Source organism: Neomonachus schauinslandi, chromosome 5, assembly GCF_002201575.2.
Source record: "Neomonachus schauinslandi chromosome 5, ASM220157v2, whole genome shotgun sequence".
Lineage (NCBI taxonomy): Eukaryota > Metazoa > Chordata > Mammalia > Carnivora > Phocidae > Neomonachus > Neomonachus schauinslandi.
Window position 1 is genome coordinate 123221941 of NC_058407.1, and position 21684 is coordinate 123243624.

A 21684-nucleotide genomic window follows, 5' to 3' on the forward strand; every position below is an offset into this window, starting at 1 on the left:
AAACCCTATCATTCTTGTCTCCCTCCCCCAACCCCCTAGTAACCACCATTCTACTCTCCGCTAAAAAGCAGGGTTTTAAGGAAGTGATTTGGATTAGTTGGCAAACAAGGAAGAATGGAATTTTGCAAGAAAAATGTCATATATGAGGTCTAGGAATGGGACTCAATAGGGAACAGAGAGGAACTTATCTGAATGGAAAGAAATGCTGTCCCTGGACATCAGGTGTGGGGCCCCAGACCTATGTTGTGGAGGGCAAGGCATTTCGATTTGATCTACTAGATGAAGACAGGAAAACTATTTTTGTGTGTCTGTGTGTGCATGAGTGCATGCATACACACACACATATTTGCATATGTAGATGATATGTTTATAAAATTCATTTACTCAGAATAACACATTTCTGTCCATCAACAGATGAATTGATAAAGATGTGGTATATATATGCATTGAAATATTATTCAACCATTAAAAAGGAGAAAGCCCTGTCATTAGCAACAACATGGACAGAACTTGAGGGCATTACACTAGTGAAATAAGAGAGAAAGACAATGCTGTATAATCTTACTTATATGTGAACTCTAAGAGAAAACAATAGCAACAACAAGAACAAAAACGCAGACAAAGAGATCAGATCTGTGGTTACCAGAGGTTGGGGGAATTGGAGGAAGGTGGTCAAAAGGTACGAACTTCCAGTTATAAGATAAACAAGTCCTGGAGATGGAATGTACACCATGAGGACTATGGCTATCACTGCCGTGTAGGATATATGAAAGGTGTTAAGAGAGTAGATCCTAAGTGTTCTCACCATCAGGGGAAAAAAGTTCCTTTTTTTTGTTTGTATCTGTATGTGAGAATAATGGATGTTTACTAAACCTACTACTGTAATCATTTCATGATATATGTGTGTGTGTGTCAAATCATGATGCTGTACACCTTAAACTTATAGTGTCGTATGGCAAGTATATCTCAATAAAACTGGGGGAGGAACAACATTACAATTTATAACTACAATTCAGTTTCTTAAATGTTACATGGAAAAATGAATTTGTGATATTTCCTCAAATACTTGAAAACTCACACTAAGATGACGAAGAGTATGAAGCTGACAGAGCTGTTCTTTAATGGTTTTTAATAGTGGTTTTAGGGTATCGGGAATCACACATTTGGAAGTTTGATTTTCTGGGGCATAGAAAGCAACACAGGTTCTTTTCTTGGATTTGTTTCTTTCCAACAAGGAGCTCTCCTGCCACCAGCTGTATTATTTTGAATTTTACAAAAGAGTAATCCCTGTTCTCAGATATGTAGTTTCAATTTAAATGAAACTTTTACAGCATACATTGATTATGGGAAAGATTACAAACAAACGTTTAAAGATCTCTTTTTACCCTTTTCCTGATTAAAAATGTCTGGACAGCTCCTGCAACAACTTTAAGAAAATCCCTAAGGCCCTGCACTTTAAAGTGATGACTGAAGGTATAAGGAAGCTTTCTGTGTTCCAGCACGAGGTCGAGGACTTCTCTATAAATAGCTTTCAGGAATCCCCCCATCTACCAGAATGTTTTGCTGCACCTGTGTCAGTTTCGGATCTTCCCTTCTCTCCCCCGTGGTGCTCTATCTTCACTTCTTGTAATTCCTCCCATTTGACCAAGCTAAATGATTAGAAAAATCTGCTTGGAGCCCATATGTGCACCATATTCTACACTCCCTCATTCCTGCTCTGAAATGAATATTCTCATGAAAAAGGAACCAAAAGTTAGTAGGCTTGCCACCCACTTGGATTTGTACCCAGACTGCCCAGAGACCAAGCTTCCGATTTAAGAGAGGTGGCTTCAAAGCCCAGAAATGTGGGATAAGCCAAATCAATTTGATTGCTGCTACCCATCTAAATTTTCCAGTTTGGCCTACAAATCTTTTGATTTTATCTTTAGGGTGTTTTTCTCCCCCAGATCATATTTTATTTTATTTTTTAAGATTTTATTTTTTTTAAGTAGTCTCTACACTCAACAGGGGCTTGAACTCACAATCCCGAGATCAAGAGTCGCATGCTCTACCCGCTGAGCCAGCCAGGCAGCCCCCAGATCATATTTGAAATGAAAGTGAAATCATGATGGGGTGCCTGGGTGGTTCAGTCGTTAAGTGTCTGCCTTCGGCTCAGATCAGGATCCCAGGGTCCTGGGATCGAGCCCCGCATCAGGCTCCCTGCTCAGCAGGAAGCTTGCTTCTCCCTTTCCCACTTACCCTTCTTGTGCCCCCTCTCTCGCTGTCTCTCTCTGTCAAATAAATAAATAAAATCTTAAAAAAAAAAGTGAGATCATAGTAACCAATATCTTAGACAAACTTCTGAATAAATTATATGGGAGCTTGGTCACTCATTCTACAAACTTATGGAGGGCATACATGTGCCAGGCACCGTCCTAAAAGTGGGAAATACAGAGATGAAGCAGAGAATTAATGTCTCCGCCCATGGGATTTACATATATTCTGAAGGAGACAGACAGTAAGCATGCAAACCAAGAAACAAGATCATCTCAGATAGGGCTCAGCCATGTGAAAAACTGTCACAGTGGGAATAGTAAATGCAATAAGAAGACAACAAAAGCTGAGCATGTCCAAGGGACAGAAAATCAATGTGTCTGCAGCTTAACAATCCTGGGCAGTTGGAGGAGTTGATGCTGGAAAGGCAGGCAGGGGCCAGATCATGTCAGGAGTTAATCACTGCAGAGGTAGAATTACAACTCTCCAAGAATAAAGATGGATAGTTCAATAACTGGTGTTGGGACAACTGGCCTTTCATATTGAAAATAAGTAAGATATCTGGGCGCATCATGTTAAAAAAATAAATAAATAAATTCCAGTTGGACAATAACCCCATAAACAAAGTTAAAAGACAAGCAAAAATCAGGGAATGATATTTGCAACATATATGTGGGGGAAAGAATCAAGATCCAGAATATATGTTGAATTCTTAAAAATCAAGAAAATGAATCACCAAACAAGAGAATGAGCAAAGGATAGGAATGGGAAATTCACAGAAGAAAAAGGTGTGTGCATCATAAATAGAAAAAGATGATCACCTTGCTAATAATCAGGGAAATGCCAATGAAGACAGAACAAAGGGAGGTACCATTTCATCTGGCTGGTCAGAAACTTAAAAACCTACAAGACAAGAGCTGCTGGCCCTTCTCTTGGGCTCTGCTGGTGTGCATGGGAACCGTAGTTGCTGTGGCACAGCTGAGGAAGTAGATATGGTGACTCTGTGTGACCCAGCAATGTCATCTCTACCCTGGTGCCAGACAGACATTCTTCCACATGTGTAGGTGGTGATGGATATAAGGATGTAGTAGAAAAATGGGAAAAAAAAAAACCAAATGTTCACATGTAGGTGGAATGGATAATTAAAATGGAAATGGAGTAGGATACAATGCTAAGCAAGAGTTAAAATGAATGAACGAGGAGTGCCTGGGTGGCTCAGTTGGTTAAGCATCTGACTCTTGATTTTGGCTTCAGGTCATGTTCACAGTGTGGGGAAATCGAGCCCCATATTGGGCTCTGCACTCAGCGGGAGTCTGCTTGGGATTCTCTCTCTCCCTCTCCCTTTGCCCTTCCCCCTGCTTGTGCGTGTTCAATCTCTCTTTCTCTCTCTAAAATAAATAAATAAATAAAATCTTTTAAAAAAGAAAGCTAAATCTGTCTATCCATCTATCTATCCATCTATCTATCTAAACACAGGTATCTCTCACAAAGATAAAATTGAATGTCAAACACTAGCACAGACTATTACACACAGACAATATAGTACCATTTTTTTTCCAATTAAAAGGAATGCACAAAGGCATACTCAATAAGAAATTGTTGGCAAACTACAACTAAATCTGACCCACCACCTGTTTCTGTATGGCCTGTAAGCTGAGAGTAGTTTTTACATTTTGTAATGGTTGGGGAAAAATTTGTAAAAGGATAACATTTAATGACACATGAAAATTATATAAATTTCAAATTTCTGGATCCATGCACAAATTTAATTGGAACATAGCCAAGCCCATTCTTTTACATGCTGTCTATGGCTGTTTCCGTGACAAGAGCAGAGAGGAGTAGTTGCTACAAAGACCAGAGAGAGTGCAAAACCTAAAGTATGTCTTTTCTTTCCTTTAGAGAAAAAAAATTTCAGACTACTGTTCTATATTATTCATGGATATTATGTTTTAAATGGCCAGGAGTATACACATCAAATTCATGATGGTGGATACCTCTGGATAAGGAAAGGAGGGGAATGGAGCTGGGGATAATTGTCAAAGGATACTGTCATGTTTGTAAATGTGAAGAAGCTTGTCAATTCTGCCTGGTAGGAATATAAGTGTTTGTTATATTAAGTCCTTGTACCTTTTTCTACTTTCTTTAGGCCTTGGAAGAGCTAACAAAGAAAAGTATATTTTGTAGACATTATCCTCAATCAGTGCATACAAGTCTGTCATGTATATTTTAACAGTTGGATAGTAAACTATTTTATAGATAACAGGAATTTCTGTTTGAATCCCTTAGATATAAATATTTAAGCTCTAGTTTTTTTTTTAAAGATTTTATTTGTTTATTTGAGAGAGAGAGAATGAGAGACAGAGAGCACGAGAGGGAAGAAGGCAGAGGGAGAAGCAGGCCCCCTGCTGAGCAGGGAGCCCGATGCGGGACTCGATCCTGGGACTCCAGGATCATGACCTGAGCCGAAGGCAGTCGCTTAACCAACTGAGCCACCCAGGCGCCCCTAAGCTCCAGTTCTGCTATCACAACCAGGATGGCAAATATCTTCATATTACATCTTAAAGCATTTGTGTAATTATTTCCATTGAACCAAATCCTGAAAGTTGAATTCTTTGGATAAAAAAAAAATGTACATTTAGGGGGCATGTGAAAAGATGGCAGAGGAGTAGGGGACCCTATTCCAACCGGTCCCCTGAATTGAGCTGGGTATCTACCAGACCACTCTGAACACTCACAAAATCAGCCTGAGATGTAAGAAGATAGATCTGGATCTCTACAAACAGAATATTGCAGGCAGTTGGTTTTGAGGTGTGAAGTGGGGAGCCGTGATTCCATGGGCAGCTATCGGAGGATAAACGGTAGGGGGAGGGAGCCGAGCCATTGGGATACTGCACCACCGGTGAGCGATAGCCTCCCATGCTGGGAACAGGGCACAGACTCGCAGACTGGAATCAGCAGGGAAAGGACTTTAGGGAAGTGCCCCAGGCTGAAACTGGAGTGGTAGGGTGTGCCTGCGAACTGGGAGCAGCTGGCGGTTTTAGAAGCACAAAGGGCAGAGATGCGCCCCGACCTGGAGGTGAGGACTGGGAGCGCTGCTGAGGGGTGCACAACCCAGGATGCTGCAGTTTGTAGCAGAACAGACAGAAATGGAGATAGTGTGGCATGGAGAGCTTGCTGAAGAACAGACTGCGATTTCTCTACTCTGAGGCAGAGGGTTGGAAACGATCTCTTCTGCTCTGACTCTCAGAAGAGATACGTAAAGCTGCCAGGGAAAGCTGCCAGAGAACAAAAGCCCCCCAAAACCTGTTTTCACTGAGCCATCCCCGCAAAGGGGGCAGGGCAACTCTGCCCAAACAGGGTTGCCTGAGTAACAGCACGGCAGGCCCCTCCCCCAGAAGACAGGCTGGGAGAACAAGAGGCCAACAACCTTAAGGTCCCTAGAAAACAGATGCATCTTGCTTGGGTTGTGGTCAATAATTTGGACTCTGTACACTCCCTCAACCACCTCTCAACAGAATGACTAGGAGGAGGAACCCCCAAAACAGGAAAGATGCAGAGACTGTGACTTCTGCCACAGATTTACAAATGGATACAGATATAACCAAGATGTCAGAAATGGAATTCAGGCTCACAACTGTGAAGACAATAGCTAGAATGGAGAAATTGATTAATGGCAACATAGAGTCTCTAAGGGCAGAAATGAAAGCTGAATTGGCAGAACTTAAAAATGCTATCAGTGAGATCCAATCTAATCTAGATAATCTAACAGCTAGGATAAGTGAGGCAGAAGAAGGAATTAGTGATCTAGAAGACCAGTTGATAGAAAAGAAGGATAAAGAGGAGGCCAGGGAGAAACAACTCAAAATCCATGAAAACAGAATCAGAGAAATAAGTGACACTATGAAACGTTCCAATGTCAGAATTATTGGGATCCCTGAGGGGGTGGAGAGAGAGAGAGGACCAGAAGATATATTTGAGCAAATCGTATCTGAGAACTTCCCTAATCTGGGGAATGAAACAAACATTCATGTCCTAGAGGCAGAGAGGACCCCTCCCAAGATAAAGGAAACTAGGCCAAGGCCCCAGCATGTGATAGTAAAACTCGCAAGTCTTAGAACCAAGGAAACCATCTTAAGGGCAGTTAGGGGGAACAGGTTCCTTACTTACAGAGGAAGGAGCATCAGAATAATGTCAGACCTATCTACAGAGACCTGGCAAGCCAGAGAGGCCTGGCAAGACATATTCAGGGTACTAAACGAGAAGAACATGCAGCCAAGAATACCTTATCTGGCAAGGCTGTCATCTAGAATGGATGGAGAGATGCAGAGCATCCAAGACTGGCAGAAACTGAAAGTGTGACCATATGTGACCACTAAGCCGGGCCTACAAGAAATATTAAGGGGGGTTCTATAAAAGGACAAAGACCCCATGAGTGATAAAAAACAGAAACTTACAATCTATAGAAACAAGGACTTCACAGGCAACATGATGACAATAAATTCATATCTTTCAATAATCACTCTCAACGTGAATGGCCTAAATGCACCCATAAAACAGCACAGGATTGCAGATTGGATAAAAAGACAGGACCCATCCATATGCTGTCTACACGAGACTCACTTTGAACCTAAAGATACATCCAGACTGAGAGTGAAGGGATGGAGATCCATCTTCCATGCCATCGGACCTTGAAAGAAGGGGTAGCAATTCTTATATCAGACAAATTAGATTTTAAGCTAAAGACTGTAGTTAGAGACACAGAAGGACACAATATCATTCTTAAAGGGTCTATCCAACAATAAGATCTAACAGTTGTAAATATCTATGCCCCCAACATGGGAACAGTCATCTACATAAGCCAACTGTTAACCAAAATAAAGAGTCATATTAATAATACGTTAATTTTAGGAGACCTCAGTACTCCACTCTCAGCAATAGACAGATCATCTAAGCAGAAAATCAACAAAGAAACAAGAGCTTTGAATGACACACTGGACCAGATGGACCTCATAGATACATACAGAACGTTCCACCCTAAAACAACAGAATACTCATTCTTCTCAAGTGCACACAGAAGTTTCTCCAGAATAGACCACATACTAGGTCACAAATCAGGTCTCAACTGATACCAAAAGATTGAGATTATTCCCTGCATATTCTCAGACCATAATGCTTTAAAACTGGAACTCAATCACAAGAAAAAATTTGGAAGAAATTCAAACACTTGGAAGCTAAAGACCACTCTGCTCAAGAATGTTTGGGTGGGTCAACCAGGAAATCAAAGAAGAACCAAAACAATTCATGGAAACCAATGAGAATGAAAACACATCGGTCCAAAACCTATGGGATACTGCAAAGGCGGTCCTAAGGGGGAAATACATAGCCATCCAAGCCTCACTCAAAAAAATAGAAAAATCCTGAATTCACCATCTAATTCTACACCTTAAAGAACTAGAGAAAAGGCAACAAACGATGCCTAAGCCACACATTAGAAGAGAAATAATTAAGATTAGAGCAGAGATCAATGAATTAAAAACCAGAAACACAGTAGATCAGATCAACGAAACTAGAAGCTGGTTCTTTGAAAGAATTAATAAGATCAATACACCACTGGCCAGACTTACCCAAAAGAAAAGAGAAAGGACCCAAAGTAATAAAATTATGAATGAAAGGGGAGAGATCACAGCTAACACCAAGGAAATAGAAACAATTATTAGAAATTATTATCAACAACTATATGCCAATAAGCTGAGCAACCTGGATGAAATGGATGCCTTCCTGGAAACCTATAAACTGCCAAGATGGAAACAGGAAGAAATTGACAACATAAATAGGGCAATGACCAGTAACGAGATTGAAGCATTGAACAAAAACCTCCCAAAAAACAAGAGTCCAGGGCCTGGTGGATTCCCTGGGGAATTCTACCAAACATTAGAAAAAGAAATAATACCTATTCTCCTGAAGCTGTTTCAAAAATAGAAACAGAAGGAAAGCTTCCAGACTCATTCTATGAGGCCAGCATTACCTTAATACCCAAACCAGGCAAAGACCCCATCAAAAAGGAGAATTTCATACCGTTATCCCTGATGAATATGGATTCCAAAATCCTCAAAAAAAATCCTAGCTAATAGGATCCAACAATACATTAAAACGATCATCCACCACGACCAAGTGGGCTTTATCCCCGGGATGCAAGCGTGGTTCAACATTGGCAAATCAATCTTTGTGATAGAACACATTAATAAGAGGAGGGAGAAGAACCATATGGTCCTCTCAATTGATGCAGAAAAAGCATTTGACAAAATACAGCATCCTTTCCTGATTAAAACAGAGTATAGGGATAGAGGGAACATTCCTCAAGTTCATAAAATCCATCTATGAAAAACCCACAGCAAATATCATCTTCAAAGGGGAAAAGATGAGCGCCTTTCCCTTAAGATCAGGAACACGACAAGGATGCCCACTCTCACCACTATTGTTCAACATAGCACTAGAAGTCCTAGCATCAGCATCAGACAACAAAAAGGAATAAAAGATATTCACATTTGCAAAGAAGAAGTCAAACTCTCTCTCTTCACAGATGACATGATACTTTATGTGGAAAACCCAAAAAACTCCACCCCCAAATTACTAGAACTCATACAGCAATCCAGTAATGTGGCAGGATACAAAATCAATGCACAGAAATCAGTTGCTTTCTTATACACTAACAGTGCAACTGTAGAAAGAGAAATTAGAGAAATGATTCCATTTATAATAGCAGCAAAAACCATGAGATACCTCAGAATGAACCTAACCAAAGAGGTAAAGGATCTATACTCTAGAAACTATAGAACACTCATGAAAGAAATTGAAGAAGACACAAAAAGATGGAAAAACATTCTATGCTCATGGATTGGTAGAATAAACATTGTTAAAATGTCTATGCTACCCAGAGCAATCTATACCTTCAACACCATCCCGATCAAAATGCCAATGACATTTTTCAAAGTGCTGGAAACAAACAATCCTAAAATTTGTATGGAATCAGAAAAGACCCCGAATCACCAAGGAAATGTTGAAAAACAAAGCTGGGGCATCACATTGCCTGATTTCAAGCTATATTACAAAGCAGTGATCACCAAGACAGCATGGTACTGGCACAAAAACAGACATATAGACCAATGGAACAGAAGAGAGAGCCCAGAAATGGACCCTCAACTTTATTTGACCATAGAGTTGGTCGAACAACAAATAATCAAGTCAAAGAATGGGCAGAAGACATGAACAGACACTTCTCCAAAGAAGACATACAAATGGCTAACAGACACATGAAAAAATGTTCATCATCATTTGCCATCAGGGAAATTCAAATCAAAACCACATTGAGATACCACCTTGCACCAGTTAGAATGGCAAAATTTGACAAGGCAAGAAACAACAAATGTTGGAGAGGTTGTGGAGAAAGGGGAACGCTCTTACACTGTTGGTGGGAATGCAAGTTGCTACAGCCACTTTGGAAAACAGGGTGGAGGTTCCTCAGAAAATTAAAAATAGAGTTACCCTATGACCCAGCAATTGCACTACTGGGTATTTACCCCAAAGACACAGATGTAGTGAAAAGAAGGGCCATATGCACCCCAGTGTTCATGGCAGCAATGTCCACAATAGCCAAACTGTGGAAAGAGCCGAGATGCCCTTTAACAGATGAATGGATAAAGAACATGTGGCCCATATATACAGTGGAATATTACTCAGCCATCAGAAAGGATGAATACCCAACTTTTCATCACCATGGATGGGACTGGAGGAGATTATGCTAAGTGAAATAAATCAAGCAGAGAAAGTCAAAAAGATGGAAAAACATTCTATGCTCAGGACCTGTCCATGAATTTACAGGCTATTTAATTTCTTCTTCACTCTGCAATGCCTATTCAAGTCCTTAGAACTTTCTCCTGTACAATGTTAGTCTTTTCTTCATTCGGGAGTTTTTTATATATTAAATATATTGATCCTTCCCTTGAAAAAAGTTTCACCTGGATTTTCATTTATTTACTAATTTTTAATAGTCTTTTGCTGCTTAGAAAGATTTAAATCATATGCAGTCACTTTAAAACTTTTCCCTAGCTTATGGCTCTATTTTCTCCATAGTTGGTGATATGCCAAGGAGAGAATTGCTTAGGTGACTAACGGTCTCCACCATCTCCCAGAACCACTGGCCCTTCCAAGAGTTCTCTGGGGTTGACAATGCACTTAGGGTAACCAGTGTCCTTCTTCTGCTATAGATACACATTTCTCTATCCTGATTGCAATGCCCCATATCATCAGTGCATCAGTGGGAATTTGGTCAGGAAAACCAAAACCACTTTGAGTATTACAACTCAGAAGCAATTGCATACAGAGCCAGAGAGGCTCACCTGGCCATTGGAAAACCTGGGGCTGTGAAGGTCAGGAAGGTCACTATCTGCAGATGAAAAAATATGGAAGTTCAGGACTTGATCTCTGTTGCCTGATGCACCAAAAAGGAATTATTATCGAGGGATGCTTGAGAGCTGCATGAAGAACATCACATCTGTCACCGCTGATGTGCACGCATGCCCGCAACCGCCTCCAGAATGTAATGGCTTCTCCATCTTCTCTTTTCAGACCTCTCATGAGCCTCTCATTCAACCAGAGTCTTACTTGTAAGAATATCTAGGAAATGTACATTCCAGGTTTTCAGCCCTCTGCCATAGAGAGGTGGGCTCAGTAGGGCAGAAACTGTGCTGAGTATTTACAGATATTACCTGGGGGTTGTTGTCAGTAAAGATCAGATCAAATCAAATCAAACACATTGTCCTTGCATGGGAGGTTTCTTGAGCACCAGTGTGCAACAGATAGCATGGAGCCTTGTGCTGGGGTATTTGGCATGAAAGAATCTTGTTCAGAAAAGGAAGGTGGGAAATTGGGAAAGTTCACTTCCATAGTCAAGCCCAAGCATATTTCGCTCATTTGAAATTTTAAGCAATTATGATATTAGATTTAAAGTCAGAGAACTTATTGAAATAATAAAGCAGAATTTTGAAAAGGTGGTTTGTCCACTTCAAAGATCATGGAATGGATGACACATCGAGATCGAAGCTCATCTCTGTAAATAGAAACCAAGGACAGTGGAAGTCTCTCTTGTAATCCTTGGAATGTGTGTGGAATTAGTGAAGTCCATTCATTTGTATTCTTGGTCCAGAAGAAATTCGTTGCTGGGAAATAACCCATAGTTGACACTTTTTTTTTTTTAAGATTTTATTTATTCATTTGAGACACAGAGACAGAGAGACAGAGAGAGAGAAAGCATGAGGAGGGAGAGAGGCAGAGGGAGAAGCAGGCTCCTCGCTGAGCCAGGAGCCCGATGTGGGGCTCGATCCCAGGACCCTGGGATCATGACCTGAGCCGAAGGCAGACACTTAACCATCTGAGCCACCCAGGCGCCCCTCATAGTTAACACTTTTAATCCAGTTACTACACAGTTCAACCTCAGAACAGCAGAAAAGATGTCTCAGGAGTCACAAAGGCCAAGTCACATCATTTTCTCTAGCAAAACAAGGTCAATTTGTAAGTGGCTTCTGTTTTTTCCCAGAATCCATCTCCTTCCTCCCAGGAACCTGGGAGGGATCTCCTTTAAGGATATTTGAAATTTTGGAGGTGCTGGTCTTTTCATGGCTTTTTAGCAGATTGGAAATTCCAAAGCCACTGTGTTGTACTTTCTTCCTGTAATCAAGCAAAGCCACATTGACAATCTTGAGAGGTGTTACTAATTTCATTGCTGAGTACCAAAAATCACCAATAATAAATAACGTGTGTGTGTGTGTGTGTGTGTGTGTGTGGTCCTTTCCAATTCTTGGACTTAGGTTGAGTTTCCAGGTTTCTAAGTAAGAGATATTTGTAAAGGGTTTGGACTTTCAACTATATGGCTACATGATTTCTGTAGTGTACAGCTTCTCAGCTTATAAAGAAAGCACTTTCAGTTCGTTTATCTCATGTGATCATTATGACTTTGATCACCTGTGAAAGAGGAAAGGGGGAAGGTATTCTTAGCCTCATTTGATAGAAGAAATCAAAACTCCAAAGATTAAAAGAATTGTCCCCAGTCACTCAATTAATGGTGATAAGATTCTTTGTCTCTGAGTTCTACAATTTTCCAAAGTGCCTATATATAAATAGAAATGTTTATATTTTCAAATGTATGCTATAATCTGTAAGATGCTCTAGTTCTTTGCTAGTTGTGTGCATTTCTGGTAAGGATTTACAGAACTTGTTTTAAAAAAAAAAAAGCTCAGAAACAACAAAAGCATAAGGTTTTTAAGAAGGAAATTCATGATTTTCTACTAACATGTAAAATGTAAATTTTAGATTAAGATTGAGTATATATAGTTTGTAAAAGTCTGTAATCATATGTAAACCCAATTTAATGTTAATTACATGTATATTTTGGCCTCACTTAATAGGAGTTAGAAGTTCATTTTGTAATGCATTTATTATAGAGTCAAGGAAGAAAAATGAAATGCATACCAAAGGAAACACATACAAATAAAATGCCTTGGTACAAATGTCTTTTGAAATTCATTAGCTATTACTGACGAAGCTCCAGTTAGAACCATGCGGTTAGAACCATGTGGGAAATACGTTGACTGGGAATCAAGAGTGAAAGAAAAGATATCTGCTTTTTATTAAGACCTGAAGTGTGCTATAATTGGGTTGAGTTTCTACCCAGATGGCCCCCCTCATTCTGACATCTGCAAAGTGTATATAAAACTGCGTTGAGGTGTTATTTTCTGTGGCTGTGTAGAAACATGTTACTCAGTTAAAAGCCAAGACCTTGGAGTCCTTCACAATCATTCCTGCTAACTCATGCCAAGAAACTCGTGCTTCTCTGATCAGGGAGATTCCTGTGTGTTTCCCTATTGGAAAAGATTTGGAATTCCTTAGGGCAGTTATAAGTATCTGGTCTTCGATCTTTTATAAATCAATGACAAACGTGTAGATTCAAGACTAGCAGAGTCCTCATCAAGTTTGTAATACAGTTATCTCTGAAAACAAGTTGTAAAAAAAATTGCTTCTTGTAAGTTATGAAATGTCATGTTCAAATATGCATTTTCGTTTGGTATTTTTCTAAATGAAAAATCTTGATTAGAACCTCCCCCTCCATGTATGAAAATTGTTTTTCAAGTATTTTTAATGGACACGTTCATTTTTCACGTTATATCTGGCTGCCACATTTTACAAATTATTAACAATTCCATGTCCTCCTTGTCAGACAACAGAAAGATCAGAGTTAATGGAACCAAGGAACCTATAGAATTTAAATCCAATCAGTGGTTTGGAGCAACAGTGAAAGCTCACAAAGGGGAAGTTGTGGTGAGTATGAATCATAGGGATGCTTTGGAATAATATGTATTCTGAAATGTTTTAAAGCTCATATTTATAAAAATACTTTCATGTAAGGACATGCCAGATTTTTAATGATAAATTTATCAGCGTTCTAAAAATAAACTTGGTGCTTAAAATTAAAGAATCTATTCTAGTGTTCAAAGTTAAAGGAGATAAAGCTTGTTTTCCACATCAGTGAGATATTTTTGAACATTTCAAAACAACTAAGGAAGATAGAAAAATAAAAGCTAAATATTAAGGAGGTAAATATTTTATTGCTTAAGATTGATTTAAAGGGCTGATTACAAATTGACCAGAGAAATAGGACTGCCATTTGGATTCTTTAAAAGTTTATCTACTGTGGCATCATTGATCATTTTTAAAGCTAAAGGAAATTTTCCTTTAAAAATATAACTACTAACTACGTGGTTCTCTGAATACATTAATACTTTTTAAAGCAAAAAATCTCACTCCCAAGTAGATATCATTCAGCTTTAAAATGCTATGACTTTATAATTCTATTCTCTTATTGTTTCAAGTAATGATATATGTCTAAGTTATTGAGAAATAAATGACTGTATTAGGCCTAACTGGAAATATTTTTTTTGTCGGGAGAATTTTTTAAACCGTTGGCTTTGATTTCCTTACAACAACAAAGCAATAACTTTGCTTTTAGGATTTGTTTAAAGCTGCCTGAATTATAATTTAATAAGAATAAGTATCTAAAGGAAATGCCTTGCTTTATTTGGTCTGTGGTTAACCCCCCCCAAGGAGATTTTGACATAAACAGGTAATGTATAAAATACAGATAGCCCTCTCCAGTTACAAATCCAGAATTTACAGTATGGTGTCTCTAGGATTGTACTTGCACTAATATGGTTTTCACATTCCAGAATTGGTAAAAAACCTTTTTATCCTTTAGTGGTGTATGATATGTGAATTTCTTTGGAAAGCTAGCTACTTCCATCTAATAACTATTTGGGGTTAAAAAAATCTTTTGGGTACTATATTGATACTTTTAAGTCTTGAAAATTTATCTGTAATTTACAGATAAATTATACAAGTTATTCAACACTTGTAGAAGCCTTCAGGATCACTGAAAATGAAATCATATGCCATATTCATAATAAAAATGGTTAATTTGGGGGCATGCTTGCATTTTCACAATTATGTGAAAGGAAATAAGATAATATTAAGTATATTTCAAGTTAATTTTTTCCTTTGGGCACTGAAACTTAGCAGGGTAAGGAAATAAATTCTACCCTATGTGATAATTATCAGAACTTCAAAATGCTGAAGTATTCTTTTGAACAGCCAGGTGTCATGTGTATATGTTTTAAGTTTGGGTCACAGGCCAAATTCATCTCATCAGTATGTTTCACATCAGCGTGAAACTGAGCAGATATAAAAAGGGTAACTTTCTAGAGCTGACAGCAGGCAAGTACTGGGAAAAAGTTTCCTGGCATTTAAGTGTGCCGTGGGGATCCAGCAGGTGAGGTCATTTGGCAGACTATGGGTAGCACGGGTGAATGTCTGCACTGCCCAGACTCCTGCTTTTCACCGTGGGAACTTTATGTTAAACATATTAACTATATAACTTGTCAGTTTACCAAGAGGGCCCTAAGACAGGGAACGTGGATGAGATTCGCAGTTTTTAGGTATTGGCCAAGACCTCATAATACCAAAAAACTCAAGTAGTGGAAACACTCTTCTTACTTGAGACTATAAGTTATTTTTACTAAAAGTAGTTACACAGGGCACTGATTATCAAGGACACACTTGGAATCATGAAAGGACTTTAAAAAACAGTGTCTGCCTTCATTTTCTTGGCATCGTTTTAAGAGTGATACCATCAAACTAGGAGGTAGGCTAGTGGTTCCGTATTCTAGGAATCTGCAATTATGTGTCCTGAGAATAATGAGCACTTGAATAATCAGGTAAAACACACTTATGGAGGATTCAAGCTAGCAAAACAAGTCAAAAAGATGCCTATGTTTTCTAGACATTTATTTCATTGCCTCTCTCCTTTGTAACAAAATTAATATTGTTTAATTTACTTAAAGAGGATTTCATATATTCTCTTTCATATTTGATACCCTTGCAAATACCATGCTTTTGTTTGAATCCAAGCTTCTGGAGAAGTGACCAGAGTATTTTATGCAAGCATCATGTTTTCTTACTGTTGTTTAAATTAATTTTTGTTTTGTTGTGAATAAAAACCATTAAATGAAAAACAAAGTCAAGAACATTGTGGGAAGGGTGTCCAAATGAAAGTCATTGTTTAAAAAGTTGTAAGATCTACCGTCAGTGACAAACCAGGGATATCCGCAAAACAGAGGTTTACAAATTTGTCTGCATCCTTTGATTTGAAAATAACTTCTTAATGTAACAACTAGACAAAGAAAGTAACTAGTCCTCATTTTAAGACATCACACTGATTTATTCACTGCTTCAGTGATCATTTGATTCTAGGTAAGTCGAATATTTTTAAAAAAGAAAAGAAGATGTGAGTTCTTTGCCGTTAGGAAACAATCACTTTTTTTTTCATGTTATGTTAACCACCACACATTACATCATTAGTTTTTGATGTAGTGTTCCATGATTCGTTGTTTGCATATAACACCCAGTGCTCCACGCAGTACGTGCCCTCCTTAATACCCATCACCAGGCTAACCCATCCCCCACCACCCTCCCCTCTAGAACCCTCAGTTTGTTTTTCAGAATCCATCGTCTCTCATGGTTCATCTCCCCCTCCGATTTCTCCCCCTTCATTCTTCCCCTCCTGCTATCTTCTTCTTCTTCTTTTTCTTTTTTAAACATACAATGTATTATTTGTTTCAGAGGTAGAGGTCTGTGATTCAACAGTCTTACCCAATTCACAGCGCTCACCATAGCACATACCCTCCCCAATGTCCATCACCCAGCCAGCCCATCCCTCCCACCCCCCTCCACTCCAGCAACCCTCAATTAGGAAACAATCACTTTTGACACTTATTTAACTTAAAATCCTGTAGGGGAAAATCTCATTCCTTTCTATATGTTTAATTTGTTCTGATTCTGTGGTGCATTAATGTTAAAAAAAAAAAAAACTGGCTTTGGAAGTTTCATTAACTCTGACTACTGAGGTACTTACCAGCATGCTGGAGGCCAATTAATTCACTCCCTAATTTAACATAGTTTAACATGAATGTAGGTACCTTAGTAAACAAGCTATATCCTATCATGGTATGAGGAAACTATGGCAAGAAAATGTTGATTGCCTTTCTTGTGTCACAGGCCTGTGCCTCTCTGTATCACTGGAGAACTCTTAAACCAACACCAGAAAAGGACCCAGTTGGCACTTGCTATGTAGCGATCCAGAATTTCAGTGCGTACGCAGAGTACTCTCCCTGTCGGAACAGTAAGTGATTTTATTCCTTGAAACTGTAATTTAGCTCGAGAGCCTTTCTGTGGTAGATGGTGCAGGCAATGTCAGAACACCGTTAATAAGGAAAAAGAGACAGGGGTGAAGGTTACGGACAGCCTTTCGGGACACCTTGCTGTGACATGGCGGCCAAGACACAGAATTCTGTTGATCCTCTTCCATGTTGTAGAAAATTTCTTTTAGATATTTTGCAGGAGAATTGCCTGGTTCCTTATTTTAGGCCTTAAACTCTCAGTTGCTCTTCAAAACTCATGCTATGATCTGAAGAATGCTGACCACCCATTTCACTTTTTAATGGCAGGAGTGGTCTTAGCTAGCTACTGTGCTTGGAACTGGGGACACTCTGATGTAAGCTTTCTGTCCAGCCTGTGTTTGGTGTTTTGTTTTGTTTTTTAGAGAGAGAGAGCATGAGTGGGAGGGAGGGGCGGAGGGAGAGGGAGAGAGAGAATCTTAAGCAGGCTCCACACCCAGCACAGAGCCTGACATGGGGCTTGATCTCACAGCCTTGAGATCACGACCTGAGCCGAAATCAAGAGTTGGATGCTTAACCGACTGAGCCCCCCAGGCGCCCCGCAGCCTGTGTTCTTGACAGCTGTTGCTTTCTTTGGCAGTCGTGTGCTCCAGTTATCTGCATGGCACACTGCTCTCCTTTAGGTGTTTAATCTATATTTTTTAAAAAAGACTCTGTACACTTAGAGTGTAAGTCTCATCTGGCCATTCTAGGGAGCTTCCAGCAAAGCATCCTCGAAAGCAAGCCTGCGAGTGCCATCTTTGGGGCACAGCTGTTTAATCACTTCTTGGTGGAACACTCCCGGACTTGGGACAGCATTTCCTTTTTTTTTTTTTTTTAAGATTTTATTTATTTGACAGAGAGACACAGCAAGAGAGGGAACATAAGCAGGGGGAGTGGGAGAGGGGGAAGCAGGCTTCCCATGGAGCAGGGAGCCCGATGCAGGGCTCAATCCCAGGACCCTGGGATCATGACCTGAGCCGAAGGCAGCTGCTTAACGACTGAGCCACCCAGGCACCCCGGGACAGCTTTCATTTCCAATTGGTTGATCTACTCAGTCTTTTTGTGAATTCTTCCAGTTTTCTACGTGTCGTGTCGGTCATTGGGATTTGTCAGAAAGCAACCAATGGATTTTCATTCATATTCCTGATAGTTTGCAAAACCACACTGAGGAAAGAAATGTCATTAGAAAGAACATTCTGGTAACTGGTTTCAGGAAATTGATTTTTTAACAACTGAATCCCAAATTAGATTTCCAAAACTGTAAGTAAAATTCCACCATTTTGTGTGAATATTTCTTTAGATTCAAGATTAATTTTGGCAGGGCGCTTGGGTGGCTCCGTTGTTAAGCATCTGTCTTTGTCTCAGGTCATGATTCCCGGGGTCCTGGGATCAATCCCTGCATCGGGCTCCCTGCTCGGCGGGAAGCCTGCTTCTCCCTCTCCCACTCCCCCTGCTTGTGTTCCCTCTCTAGCTGTGTCTCTCTCTGTCAAATAAATAAATAAAATCTTTTAAAAAAAGGATTAATTATGGCAAGGTAATAAACACATATCAGAAATGAAACAATGAAGATAAAGAATGGATCAGTGATATCAGAGGGTTAATAAAGAAGCCACTGAGATTTAATCTGAAGATCAAAGTGAAACAGCTAACTCAGATGGTTTTGGGGGAGGATTTTGGCAAAGAGAAGATTATGACTTTTGTTTAAAAATATTGAAATTAATTAGCCACTTCCTCACATCATGACAAATGTCAGCTGAATGAATAATCTGTGAAATTAAGGTTTTATTTTAAATGGCTTTAAAACAGAGGTTCCTTGTTGATAATGAGACTCGATTATGTATCTATTCAACACATTGAACACTAATTATTCTATGTTTGGGGAATAAAGCACAGAACAAGAGAAAATAAAACCCAATCTTTAAGAAACTTACATTCTAGTGGGGGAGACAGACAACAAACATGTAAGTGTTCAGATCCAGTCATTCTACATCTGGGTATATATCCAAAGGAAATGAAATCAGTATCTCAAAAAGATATCTGCACCCCCCTGTTCATAGCAACATTGCACACAGTAGTCAAGACATGGAAACAATCTAAGCATCCGTCGATGGATGAATGGATAATGAGATGTTATATATATGTACAATGGCATGTTAATTAGCCATAAAAAGAAGGAAATCCTGCCATTTGTGACAACATGGATGGAACTTGAAGGCATTATACTAAGTGAAATAAGTCAAACAGAGAAAGACAAATACCAAAGAAAAATACCACTTATATGCAGAACCTAACAAAAGCAAAACCACCCCCCACTTCTGGCAACCACTAATCTGTTCTCTGTATCTATGAGTTTGGCGGGAGGGGGGTGGGGAGATGGGTGAAAGTGGTGAAGGTGGCCAAAGGGTACAAATGTCCAGTTATAAGATAAAAACGTCCAGGGGCTGTAAAGTCCAGGAGGGTGACTATGGTTAGGAATACTGTATTGTATATTTGAAAGTTGCTAAGAGAGTAGATCTTAAAAGTTCTCATCATAAGAAAAAAATATATGGGGCACCTGGGTGGCCAGTCGTTAAGCGTCTGCCTTCGGCTCAGGTCATGATTCCCAGGGTCCTGGGATCGAGCCCCGCATCAGGCTCCCTGCTCAGCGGGAAGCCTGCTTCTCCCTCTCCCACTCCCCCTGTTTATGTTCCCTCTCTTGCTGTGTCTCTCTCTGTCAAATAAATAAATAAAATCTTCAAAAAAAAAGAAAAGAAAAATTTATAATGATCTGTAGTGATGGGTGTTAACTAGACTTACTGTAGGGATCATTTTGTAATATATACATATAGCAAATCATGATGTTATATACCTTGGACTAATAATATGTTATATGTCAATTATATATCAATGAAAAGAATTTTTTTAAAAGAATAAGTTCATAATATAACGTCAGATAGCAAAAAGTGCTACAAAGAAAAAATATAATAAGGCAAGCGAGTAGGGAGTGACATGGCCTGCCTGGGTGAGGAGAGGAGCTTTGAGACAGGACCAAAGAGCTCTCTTGGCAAATGGCTGTTGGAGAGGGCAAGCGGGAGTTTCCCAGGTATAGTCAACAGCCAACAGCCAACAGAGGCATATTTTGAGTCATGTCCCACTCGGAGTGTTGTGTTCCTTGGTTCAGTGTGAGGCCATTACTATTATGCTAAAGATAAAAGTCAAGTAGAGAGATAAATAAAATCCTGAATTTACTCAGAAAACTAATGGTAGGGCTGAGATTTAACACGGAATGTGTTTCACCAATCCTGTTCATATCATATTGCTCATGATTTGCTCAAAAGGCTTCCCCAGTACAGTAAACTAGTATAGCTGAAACAATGAGCCCATCCTTCACACTCCTCTTGCCTTGGTAATCTCTCATACTCTTCCAACCAACATGGAGGGTGATCGTTTATAAAACTTGTCACTGCCTCTTATTCTGCCTTTTTGACTGAGTGCCTCTGGGATGAGAGAACTCAAGTTAAAATACAGCACATGGCACGTAGACATGAGTCTGAGCCTTTACCTGAAAATAAGAATTATAGCAGCCTTGTGTCTTGAGTGACATGGGCGCATTATGGTGCCAATTTACTTACTGTTTATTTTCCTATATAAAAGAACAGCTTGACCAAGGTAAAAATGGAGTCTATGTTGAATTGCAGAATAGCTAAATAAATTGCCAAGAATTCTTCCAACTCTAATACACAGCTACAGTTTTCATATTCCTGTGGTCACTCTCTTACTATAAATACTTCCTCCTTAAATTCACCCAAGGAGCAGACTTCCTGTCCTTCCCTTGGGAGTTTACAGTTCATTAACACAAAGCCAGCTTGTTCAGGAGCATATGGTCAATATCACAGAAGGAACACCAGCAATATTATTTTCAAAAGAGAATTTAAAGAACTCTCTCATGCTCATTCCCTATCACAAACATACCCCACTGATACGTTTAGCAATATGGGAACTAATCTGCTCATTCATATTCATGACATGCCTACAGCTCTTATGATCATTCATAATTCAGGTGAGGATTATTTACATATGGCCTTCCAATCAGCATGATTCCCTGGATTCTTGAGTTCATTCTGGGACATAATTTTAAAATTTATAGATGCTCTGAAGTTCCAGGAAGATAGATTCCTTTAGCTCTCATGAACTATAACTCTAAGAGAAAAAATTACCTCATATTTTCTTATAACCACTGCTTAAAATAAACATTTGAAGTTGGTTATTTTCTCAATGAGTTTCGTAAAAAAATTAGTATTTTCTCTTAATTTTTTCAGTTTCCTGTTTTGAAACAAAATAATTTCAAAGAACGGTCATATTTCTTCCTTTTTGAATAATTTACAATATTAAAAATGAAAGAAAGACTTGGCTTTAAAAAAGGATTTCTAAAGAGGTTTGTACATTAGAAAAATATATTTCTAAATATACGCAAGATTACACATATATGTTTACATGATCATATATCAGGTATTCATATAGAAATATTTATACACATGAACTTCCAGAAAACTGGTACCCAGACATTGGAGGTTATACAGATGAACCTTTAGGGAATTTTAAAGGATTCGGAACTACAAACCACAAAATATAA

General features: G+C 39.1%; 1 protein-coding gene across 2 annotated transcripts in view; it reads left to right on the top strand.

Moving 5' to 3' along the window:
- ITGA8 (integrin subunit alpha 8) overlaps positions 1-21684 on the top strand; it is a 176795-nt gene that overhangs the window by 15302 nt on the left and 139809 nt on the right. For both annotated transcript variants that reach the window (XM_021696693.2, XM_021696694.2), the window contains exons 3-4: positions 13523-13623; positions 16912-17035. In XM_021696693.2, the coding sequence (XP_021552368.2) occupies positions 13523-13623; positions 16912-17035 (225 nt within the window). The remainder of the gene's footprint in view (positions 1-13522; positions 13624-16911; positions 17036-21684) is intronic.